Genomic DNA, 11,793 nt, shown 5'->3' with positions numbered 1-11,793 from the left:
CATCCTCTGAGTTCCAAGATAAACTTGCTTCTCTTTTGCAGTAGGTGAACAGGTATGCCTCCCAAATGCCTGTAGAGGTGTGCATACCGAGTGTGAGTCAGTCTGTGTGTACTGTAACAGACTGGCACACCATCTGAAATTATTATTATTTTCTGCTTTATGACCAGTTACTGTCTATTTATAGTGCAGCTCCCAAGTGACCTGGCAATAGATAAACTTGGAATCTGGACAATAAATTAATATTTTTAAACAAAAAAAATCAATCTGGTAACATCAGAAGTAAAGACACATACATTATTCAAAGCCAAGAGGGCAATCACATAATAATCTGAGATGTACTTTATTTGGCACAAGTAGAAAAGTCATAATGGTTGCATTTCTTTAACAAATTTTCAAATGTAAAAATAAAGCACTACTATCTTTATGAAGTGCTACAGATGAGTACATTTTAGTATTTAAAGTATTACTATGCCTAAAAGTGAAACAAAATCTGTATTTTAAAACTTTACATTAATCTGAACTTGAACATAAGCAATATTGTATCACATAACTGTATTAAACTGCAAGACATTTCTCTGAAGATTACCAAGCAACTACAGGGTAAGATTTGTCATTTATACACAAAAAGCTGGAATGACAATAGGCTGCATGAGACAACATTCACTGCAAACATACAAAAAATTGCCTCTTTTTTTATTCAGGAGTCTCTGTAACTTGAAACATTAGGCTGCAGCCATTGCTGACACAAGTAAACAAGTCAGCAATGCTAATAATAGAGAACAGAAAATAAATAGCTATGATAACTATATATGTTAGGTTTTCTGTTTTGTAACACAGCACTGATAAAGGATTAAACCGCTTAAGAAATCATCCTTCAACTAATTTATCTTGTTCAAAGTGCAGAGACAACTATGCCAACAGACTTTGCAATTTTTTTTCTGTTTTAATTTGCTCACATGTAGCCTGAATCAGTTTCTTTCATTTCCCTGAAATCTTACAGTCTAAACTTAAAAAAAAAAAGTTTTGTATGCAAAGATCACTGATTTCTTTTTCTTCCTGAGACACTATGACCTGACCCATGTCCATTTATTCAGAGCCCCATAAATTAAATTCTGGGATGTCTATTAACTGCTACAGTCATATCTTCAGGGACTATTCTTAATAATGAAGCCAAATGGTTGGCCTTAGAGGCAGTGATTTCGACCAGAGTGAATAGAAGAGTTTTTGTGACCCACAAGTAACAATCTTGTAGACACTGAGACTGAAGTTGTGCCTGGGTTGTGGACAGCAGGCACATAAGCACAGATGTAATGAGTATAATACAGTTAAAAGCCACTGCATATTCACTCACTTGCACAAGTGGATTTAAAAAAATACTGCCTCTTACACAGAATACGATGGCAGCCATCCCTGACAGAATAAACATGACTGCGTTCAGTGCAGGAGGTGCATATTTGAGGTATGCTGATGGGGTAGGAAAGATATAATAAAAAGAAAAGACAATAAAGTATGGCTGATTCCCTATCAGAAAAGAGAGGGCTGCTACTGCAAGTCTGACAACATTGAAAATAAACTGGAATTTTCGAGTCCTCTGTACAGCACTGAATACTGAAACTCAATATTATACTATTTACAGTATTTCAACTTGAGGGGTGACAGGCTCCCTGCCTGCATCCAGAGGTATGGGAGTGTGCTACACACACACACACACACACACACACTAATTCTGAAGTCACTACACCTGCAGGTAGGGCAATGTGGAATAATGTAAAGTACTACAAATTTGGATTTAGCAGACACTCCACTATGACCACTCTAACACTTTTAATAATCCTGAGAACAGTGATCATAATTACAGTCCTCAGAATTACAAAAAGGATAGACTATGGCCACTTCAACTCTGCTAGCTGTTTGCATACAGAATGTGAACAAAGTAGTGTATTGCCTGCAAAAAATTGAAAAGAAAAAAAAAAACACCACCAAGTTCACAAAGATGTATATACAGGACATTAAAGTTGCAAAAACTGAAGCTGTAATTTGTTTCAAGCACATATTTTAGAAGCAAAAATCATATAAATGTTTAGGAAAATAAAGACAACCACTTTCCAATAAGTGAAACAAGCAGTTCAGTCTAAAGTCCCACATAAATATTTTTGCACAGAACAAAACATAAGAGTACGTAGCATTACAGACTGCAGCTCTCGATACATATGATGAACTCCTATTTAATAATGCCTTTTCTCAGTCTTTTTCTTCTCAGCGTGGACATTAATTTGTTTAGAAACAACACTAGTACTACTACAATGAAAGTGAAAGAAAATCTTTTCATCTCTGTTCCATGTAGTAAAACCCTGGCTGCTTCACAGATGATCGGTGATAGACTAGCATAGCAAGCCAGGTGCTACAGGAGCTGGGTGGGGACAATGGCAATAAGTTGCAAATACCCCATCAGCCATCCTGTGGGGATGGGATATATCCCTTGCTTGCTTCAAGGCTGACAACTAGCACAGCCAGACTATCCAGCCACAATGCAGCATTCAGGTTGGGCCAGTATTTGATCTACTTAACACAGATACTACAGAGGGCTGTCTCTATGAACTTAGACACACTTATATGTCACAGACTTGCTGCAGCAAGCCCTGATACTGTGGTACATGTGTAGGAAGATCAAGGGTGAGGTTAGGAATACTGCAAATGTCTCCTGCTGTATGATGACTGTATTCCCCAGCTGTCCCCCACCCGCAAATCTGGAGTCACTGGAAAGAAAAGGGGAATGAATGGTTCAACAGTGGGAACTAAATAACAGAAAAACAACTGACAGCTACATAGATAAGATACTAAAATATGAGTGATGCTACTGAATCTAGAAACTGTGAAGACAAAGCTTCTGTAATTCTATTATATAGCAGCAGTATTTTATTTAAAACTGGCAATGCAATACAGAATGAGTGTTCAGTGTGTACAACTAATCTAAGTATGTTCTTTGTATTACTTTTTCTAGTAGTTAATTGATTTTGAGGGAATATGAACACATGCATACTTACATTGTTTCACCTTCCTTTATATTACTGCTTATGGAAAATCATAGTCCTATGTCTTGACAAATGCCTGTTGCTTGGAGAGTGCATGGGATGTAATCACTGTATTGTGATCACAGAGAAAAAAGCAAAAACTACATGATGATATCAAAAAAAACTAACTGGATTTGGTATGTTTATTTACCCACTGACAGATGCAGAGGGGGGTAGAACAGCCTCCCAACTCCCACTGGATGATGGCTGTGATTCCAGACTCTTGCCTACATTTCTAAGATTCTCTGGATGTTGGGAGGAATAAAGGCCAGGCAAGCAAAAAAGATGATGGCTTGATGGTCACAGGATGAAAGATTGTGGGTGGGGGGGTGGGGGGGGGGGTAAAGTCATATTTCTTTACTATATACATACCCTCAGTAATCAGGGCAGTAGGGGATATGGACAACATGAAAAACGTGTGCATGCATAAAAAAATGTTGTATGTATGAATGTAGTAAAACCTAAAAGAATAACTTAGCTAAGCTACAGTTTGCACTGTTTGATTCCTTAAACCTTCTGTAACAGAGGCCCATGGGATATACGTAAATGACCCCTAAGGACATCGTGTTTCAGCTATATGGCTTCTGAATGTCCATGACTTTTCACATTTTCCTTTATAAGTTGTTATTGACAGATTCAGGCCAACAAAGCCAAAAGCCACTTGCTGTGGACATTCACGCTACAGCCTTCTTATGACCTCATCAGCACAGCATAAATGACAAAGGATCTTCCTTGAGGTGTTGTGCAAGTGGCTCCACCATGTCAGTGGAAGGATGTGATATAACGATGATTTGCTTTACTGGGTAAAAATCGTCCCAATTCAGGATGTCTACAGGTTTAAACAATTGGCACTCCTGAAAAAGTATTCCATAAGGGAAAGATCCAAGCCCAGGCAAGTGATGAAGCAGTTCTTAGGTGAAAAATAAAAACCAATACCAAAGGGCTCTAGATGACTAAGTTTGTATATGACCGCAAGCTAGGAGCAGTTACTGGATCCCCAAATGACATAACCATCGTGTAGAAGGTTTGTTCCAAACAACTTGTGCCAGAAGCATGGACTGAAACTAAATGCCAAAAAAATGAATTATCTTATCATTTGGGAAGTCATCTACCCTGGGAAACTACCACACTGACAATATGCCTCTGAGAGCTGACACAGTTTGGGACGTGAAAACTTAATATGGTCAGTAAGATAACTTTCTACCAACATGTGTCCACTCTGATAAAAAAAGTTCTGTATTACACAGCTTATAAACAAAGGGATTACAACTAGATATATTGTTCCACTTTACTTAGCCCTCATTAGGCCAGTTATTGAGTATAATGCCCCCTTTGCCATGTACCTGTCAACACACATGCAACTACTGGAATACCCACAGAAAAACCTTACTAAAAGGATACAAGGCCTAAACAATACACTGTACATGATCACCTCAAAGCCCTGTCATTATACTCGTTATTCTACAGACTGCTTAAAGTTAACCTGTGTCTGGCATACAAGGCATCCTCTGACCCAATACTGATGGACCTACTGAACATCAGCAGGTCAAACTGCATCAGAAATATTCAGTCCAGGGATCTTAACATCTACTGCAACATCAACAGAGCAGTTTGGAGGGATAGGTATAGCTTGCATAAGATACCACTGCCGAAACTCTCTATCCATGTAAAACAATGCTTATCCTTGTCTATATTCCAGCACAACTTGGATCTATGGATGTGTAACAGAATATTTACCACAAGACTAATGGAAAGAGGCAGCTCCTAAACACTTTACTCAATACATGGGTTCCCTCAAATTACTTATGGTATGATAACCAAAGGCTAGATAAATCCAATCTAACATCAAATGGAATAAGTTAATTTAAGCACCAAAAGGGAAACTGTCTAGGCTTAACAAGGCTCATACTGGTAGCTAGCCTTCTACTTACCTATGAAAAATATGGGTGACATGAAGGTCACTCCAAAGTAAACATGATTACTCTCAAAGATTTAACAAAAGTCCTCAAGGGGAAGAATCAGCAAAAGAGAAACTGCTACAGATGTTTAAGAAAATGGAAAGTTCTCAAACTAAGTAATGGTTTAGTACTCTGAAGGAGGAGATATTTCTAAGAATGTTCATAGGCTTAACTGAATAAGTTAGGATTTCCAATGCGAGGTAGCTCCAAGATCCTTTCTAAACCAAGAAAAGCTTAGTCAGATGTTTGCAGGGGACAGTGGTTTATGCTTGAAGGGATGTACAGAGCAAAAGCCCTCATACCACACGTTCTGAATTTTGTCTGCAGATTTACAGCTGTGTAGATTAAATTTTAGGTGGATGTGAAACCTCTGTTTTTGGGAGCTGGACAGTAAGGAAAGAAAGACATCTGAAAGATGAGTGCTAGAAGGAGCAGGAGATGGCTGTCTTTAGCGAACAAGTCTTCTGAGTATCCAGGTATGTACTCACTAAATGACGCCATTACATGTACACGGATGTTGGAAGATAGTCCATACAAACCACATGGCATACAACTACTGAAAGATTTTTTTATTTGATTTTTTAAGGAAATGTATGAGGCAGTATGAAACATAAAGGGAATGTGTTTAATCTGATTGTGTCATTCATGTAGTACATAGAGGATCATATTATTTGTGGTGTTGCAGTAACAAACTATGAAGATGGTAAAGGGCATTATTAAGACAGAAAAGTTGATTCTAAGCACAAGACAAGGCTGTTTGGTGAATAGAACAGCTAGATTACCTAATCCAGTTTTGGGGGGGGGGTCCTCTGGTGCACACTGTGGGGGTTTCTTTGTTTTTTTTTTGCAAGAACTACTGTGATTTTTTTTAAATTTCCCTGTAATTTGTTCAAGAAAATAAATAAGGGAAGAGTTGCAGAAGATGACGAAATAAGGAAAATGAAATGGACTGCAAAGAAACCAGATGAAAGGATAAAAGAGAAAAGTACTGTTAGGTAGACAACATGAGGCATTTACAACAGATTTATACTGTGCAAATACAGCAACGGAAAGATCCCTCAAACATTAACCCATTCCACTTAAAGTAAGATCTGGTGTTAACTCCACACAGCATACACATGCAAAAGGAAAATTAAGGTGATGATCCTGTAAGACTAGCCTTAGTGACATGTGCAGCACAACAGACCTGGTAGCCATGTTCATGTGGGTAGCATCACCTCTCAAATGGCTAAAAACTGCTGAACAGCTTAAATTCATCTGCTAATGTAAGGTGTTACGCACTGAGTTTTGTTTCATACTCTTTTCTCCCTTTGTTATCCTTGAGCAATGCAGACTTATTTTACACCCCTAGGCTAAAAAATACCTGTGCATCAAAAAAAAAACTACTACTTAAAATATTTTTCTTTCCTGTAACTTAATCCCCCCAACCCTACCCTTGGCATGTTTGCTACATCAATAGGGTACGTAAACTGCAGTCACCAGGTAACTCCATGAAAAGAAAGTAAATCTGATTGCCGCACTCAAGAACAGAAGCACTTTTAACTCTCAGTTGAACCTAGAAAGTATGCATTTTTCTTGTATGCACAACAGTAGAAAATTTTCAACCAGTTGGAAGCCGATACAAGACAAATTAGTGGTATAAAGGCAGGGCATTCAATAGTGTTGTCAGAAGACAGGGATTTGGAGTAAGTCAAAGTTGGTGAAATGTTGACTACAAATATTAGGATCATGAAGTGAGAGCTGCCAAATCTTCTTTCCAAGGAAAGTAATCAAGGGTCAAACACCCAGCATTCAATGACTGCAGAGCAGCAGATGAATGTAAATGAATATGAAAGCATAAAAAAATTCTGCTGGCATTAGTGTATGCCTGTTTTAGAAACTGAAATTCCAGGAGAAGAAAGTCAGTCTTTCAGACCACTACAGCCCTCACTGGCACTATGTACACAGTTTAAGCAACTGTAGACAAATCAGACAAGACAGTAAAAGTCAAGAAAGAAATCAAAACCATAGATGCCACCAGGCATAGACTATTTATTATTATTAGACTATCTATTTTAATTCAGTCAGTAAAACACAAGTCTCCTGTCTGTAAACATATAAATTAAATAAGTGTACATACAAGTGAGCCAGCAAATAAGACAACAGTGTCCAAAGGGAATGTGAGCTGATGTATTACTAGTTAACTAAACAGAGGCTTCAGGCATAAAAACAAGCAATTTTGTTTGGGACAGAATCATAACACCTTGATGTAGACCTCAATTTTCTGGCTATTGCCCTGAATATGACTAATCACTGCTGCACACTGTAATCAAATCCATACACACAGTTTAAAACAAGTACATGGGAAACTGTGCACAATTTCCACACATTGTCCAACAAAATCTCAAAAACTAAATGGAAGGTAGAACAGGACAAAGGCCTTTCATTTATCTCTAATGTAAGAGGTATAGTGCCTATTAGTGTCGATCAAAAGTGTGGCCAGATGAGAGATAATCGTAGAGCACAATGACTGCTTCTTGTACTATTATTTGTACATTGCACTCAAAAATACTATCAAAATGTCAACTTTTTCAGCACCATTATATATATGTCACCGAATATATACACGTATGAATGGTTATTTTTATTTTATAGATGATTAAAATTATTCCAGTCCTTTATCCAAAATGCTGTAACAAAAAATAAAGATCATATCTGGAGCATCTGCTCAGCAGCAGCTAAGTGATATAAAAAGTTTTCTGTTGCTGGGGGGAATCGATGTTGTTTCAGGACTTCTAGGGTGATCTTTGATTGCCTAGAATTACCAGAATCTTCTGCTAATGATGCCAAGTTTGCAAGTATTTCTTTTGTTTTCACTGTTATGTCCTAAAGAAAGGAAATAAATATGAAAGACCGTGTTAATAGTTTGGCATAAAATAGAAATGCTCATTGACAAAAGTAATTCCATATATTGGCTGTACAAAACTCCAGAATTTGCAGCAAATTGGTGAAATAAGAAGTTATGTACTCACCATAATGTTCCATCTGAGTAGGAATCTTCATTTGTCTGCAACCTTTGGGTATCGGATCCGATCCGGCAACTTGTTTCATAGCTATCAGATCCAAGCTCCTAGCTCCTCCCCTTACCCATAATCCCCTGCCAACCCTGACTGACCTCAGATCAAGTTTGCTCTCATACAAGCAGCTAAAATGTTAAATACGTCCCGTAGGGGACTAGAAGGAGGACATCCAGGAACTAAAACTTCTGAAGGTCAGGGGGAAGGAGGGGGCGATGGTTGCAGACAAATGAAGATTCCTACTCAGATGGAACGTTATGGTGAGTACATAACTTCTTAATCTGAAGTAGGTACTTCATTTGTCAGCAACCTTTGGGACAGAGTCCCCAGCTACCTGGATATTGGGCGGTCATCATGGAAGGATATTCTGGAGCACTGCGGAGCCAAAAGATGATCTCCCTCTGGAGATAACGTCCAGCTTATAATGGTTGATAAAGGTATGAGATGAGGCCCAAGTGGCTGTGGAGCAAATGTCATCTAAAGACACTCTAGACCTAAAGGAAGCGGAGGTAGATATAGAGCGAGTAAAGTGTGCACGAACTCCCTGAGGTGCGGGCCTCCCAGAACTTTCATAGGCCGATAGAATGCACTGTGAGATCCATCGTGATAAAGTGACCTTAGAGACAGGTTTACCTAAGTTAAATTTGGCAAAGGAAATGAACAACTGGTCGGATTGTCTATGACCAGCAGTCCTGTGGATGTAAAAACGCAGTTGTCTATGCACATCTAACGAATGCAGCTTGTATTCTCCTTTGTTCTGATACTTAGGAAAGAAGACTGGCAGGTTAATGGATTGATTGATATTGGCCTCTGAAGCCACCTTGGGAAGAAACGAGGGGTTGATCCTGAGGTACACTCTATCCTGGTGAAAAGCCAAGTACGGGGGTTTTACACAAAGGGCTTGAAGCTCAGAAACTCTTTTCGCTGAAATAATAGCGACAAGGAACGCCGTTTTCCAAGATAGGTACTTAAGATCAACCGAAGCAGCAGGTTCAAAAGGGGGAGCTGTCAATGCCTGAAGGACTAGAGATAAATCCGAAGGGGGTATAACTTCCTTGACAGGAGGTCTAAGCAGGAAGGTACCCTTTAGAAAGGTTTTACACAATTTAGCTGCAATCAAGGGACCTGACTCATGTCCCACATGATAATGAGAGATAGCTGCCAGTTGAACCTTGACCGTAGAGCAGCTAGTCCCCTGATGAAACAGACCTGTAAGGAAATCCAACACAGTCGGTAACGGCACTGTGAAGGGGTCTAAGTTATGATTCTCTGCCCAGATGGAGAAATGCTTCCACTTACTGTGATAGACCTTCCTAGTGGAAGGTTTATGTGCTGCTACAAGTATGGCTTTAAATGGGGAAGAGATTCTGGGAGTCCTGATTAGGAGTGGAACTGGAGCAGCCAAGCTGTCAACTTGAGGTTGTCCAGATTCGGGATCGGGAGATTCATGGGATGAGATATTAGATCCGGTAGGGGATCCAGAATCCAAGGAGGATTTTTACCAGGTGAGACCACAGGTAAGGGAACCATGCTTGATGAGGCCAGAATGGGGCAATGAGGATCATTCTGCTCCCCAACCGACTGGCTTTCTGTATAAGTTTCAGCATCAGAGGTAGAGGTGGGTAAGCATAAAGTAGACCGGGAGGCCAAGCATGCACCAGAGCATCTCTCGGGGATTCCCTGAGGGGGGAATTAGAGCGAAGTAACTGTTACATTTCGTATTTGAGGGAGAAGCAAAGAGATCACAACAGGGTTGCTCCCATTCGGCAAAAATCCGCTTCGCTACCTGGGGATTGAGAGACCACTCGTAAGGGGAAAGGATGGTGCGGCTGAGCCTGTCCGCCAGAATGTTGGTCCGTCCCGGAATGTGCGTCGCAATAAGAAAGCGGTTGGTGGAGGTCGCCCATTCCCACACTCTCATGGCCTCTCGACAGAGAGGCTAGGACCTGGTTCTCCCCTGTTTGTTGATGTACCAGACAACTGACATGTTGTCTGTCTGGATCACAATAGTTCCTACAGGAAGAAGGTTCTGAAGTGCCTGCAATGCTAATAGCACTGCCCTCATCTCCAGGACATTGATATGCAAAGAGGTCTCTGTGTCATTCCACGTGCCTTGGACCGTCCTGCCTGAGCAATGCCACCCCCCCCAGCCGAGGCAAGAGGCATCCGTGGTGAAGGGAGGAGGCGTGGAGAAGGGACGTCCCGTATGGAGGTCCGGAGATTGGAGCCACCATAAGAGAGCCTTCCTGCAAGCCCTGCTGAGGGGAATAGGATGGCTTAGGGGGTAATGTAGAAAGGACCACTGTACTTGAAGGGTCCATTGCAGGACCCTCATATATAGACGAGCCAATGGCAAAAGAGTGATTGCCGCTGCCATGGAGCCTAGAGCCCTCAGGACCAACTCCACCGATGGGCCTTCTAAATGGAGGATGGCCCGCACATGAAGCCTCAGGTTTTGTAGTCGTTCCACAGTCAGGAATGCTAGAAGGTTTCTTGTATCCAACTTGGCCCCTATAAACTCTATCACCTGAGTCGGAGCAAGAGAAGATTTGTCCCTGTTAATGGTGATGCCCAGCTGGGGAGCAAGCTGGAGGAAGTAGTCCCTGGCTGAGCAAAGTAGATGCCTTGTCGGGGCGGTCAGGAGCCAGTCGTCCAGGTATGGAAAAACCTGCATTCCCTGGAGTCTCAGGTGGGCCGCTATCACTACTAATACTTTGGTAAACACCCTGAGGCTGTGGTGAGGCCAAAGGGAAGGACCCTGAACTGGTAGTGACTGGGTCCCAGCTGGAAGTGGAGGAACCTCCTGGATCATCTGTCCATCAGAATATGGTAGTACGCATCCTTGAGGTCTATTGAGCACATCCAGTCGTTCTCCTGCAATAGGGGGAGGATGGATTGAAGAGTGACCATCCGGAATTTTTGTTTGGTTACTGACAGGTTCAAAAGGGAGAGGTCGAGAATTGGCACCAGAAAGAACTTGGAGTAAAAACCTAATCCACGCTGGTCTGGGGGGACGGGTTGGATGGCTCTTTTTTCTAGGAGCTGCTGAATTTCTGCAGCTGCTGAATTTCTGCAGCTGCTACCTCCTTCTGATCGGGTGGTACATCGGGGAGGTTTCTGAGTTTGGGGACATGATACAGGGGAATTTGGTAACCTCTGGATATGATGCGAAGCACCCAGCGATCTGATGTGATGGACTCCCAAGCTGCCAGGTGCCTCGAGAAACGCCCCCCAACTGCCTCCAGAGTGGAGCAGTCGGGCAACCCCTGAGGGTTGCTGCGTGGGCCGATCAGAGAAGGTTTCTCTGGACCCAAAATTCTTCGGGCCCCCCCTGCCTCTAGGGTGGCATCCTCCCTGTCCTCCTCTGCCACGGAAGGACTGGTTGTCCGGAGCAGGCTGGGAATGTTGCGATTTCCGGAACCACATCTTCTTCTTCTGTCCCTTTTGGTTCTTGGAGAAGGACCTCTGGGGAGCAGAGAAGCGGACTCCGACGGCAGACAACGTCTTCCCGTCCTTTTCGCTCTGGACTAAAGTCTCGCAAACTGTCTTGCCAAATAAGGCAGAACCATCGAAAGGGGCATTCGCAAATGACGCCTTGAAGGGTACCGCGAAGTCACAATGTCGGAGCCAGGCCTGGCGTCTCATGACTAGGCCTGCTCTGCTGGCTCTAGCGGTTCCCTCTGTGGCATGGGCCAAAAGCTGCATAGA

The 11,793-nt window shown here is 41.8% G+C and overlaps 1 protein-coding gene across 1 annotated transcript in view; it reads right to left on the bottom strand.

The window, feature by feature from the left end:
* Window positions 1-321: 321 nt before the first annotated feature.
* DENND10 (DENN domain containing 10) overlaps window positions 322-11,793 on the bottom strand; it is a 455,606-nt gene continuing 444,134 nt past the window's right edge. The window contains exon 10 of the mRNA XM_044055976.1: window positions 322-7,894. Coding sequence (XP_043911911.1) covers window positions 7,718-7,894 — 177 coding nt within the window. The 3' untranslated portion in view covers window positions 322-7,717. The remainder of the gene's footprint in view (window positions 7,895-11,793) is intronic.

Source organism: Protopterus annectens, chromosome 14.part0 (assembly GCF_019279795.1).
Source record: "Protopterus annectens isolate FY-2018-M chromosome 14.part0, PAN1.0, whole genome shotgun sequence".
In the NCBI taxonomy this organism is placed as follows: Eukaryota; Metazoa; Chordata; order Ceratodontiformes; family Protopteridae; genus Protopterus; species Protopterus annectens.
Note: the sequence above shows the minus strand (reverse complement) of the source record. Positions and strands in the feature narration are given on the sequence as shown.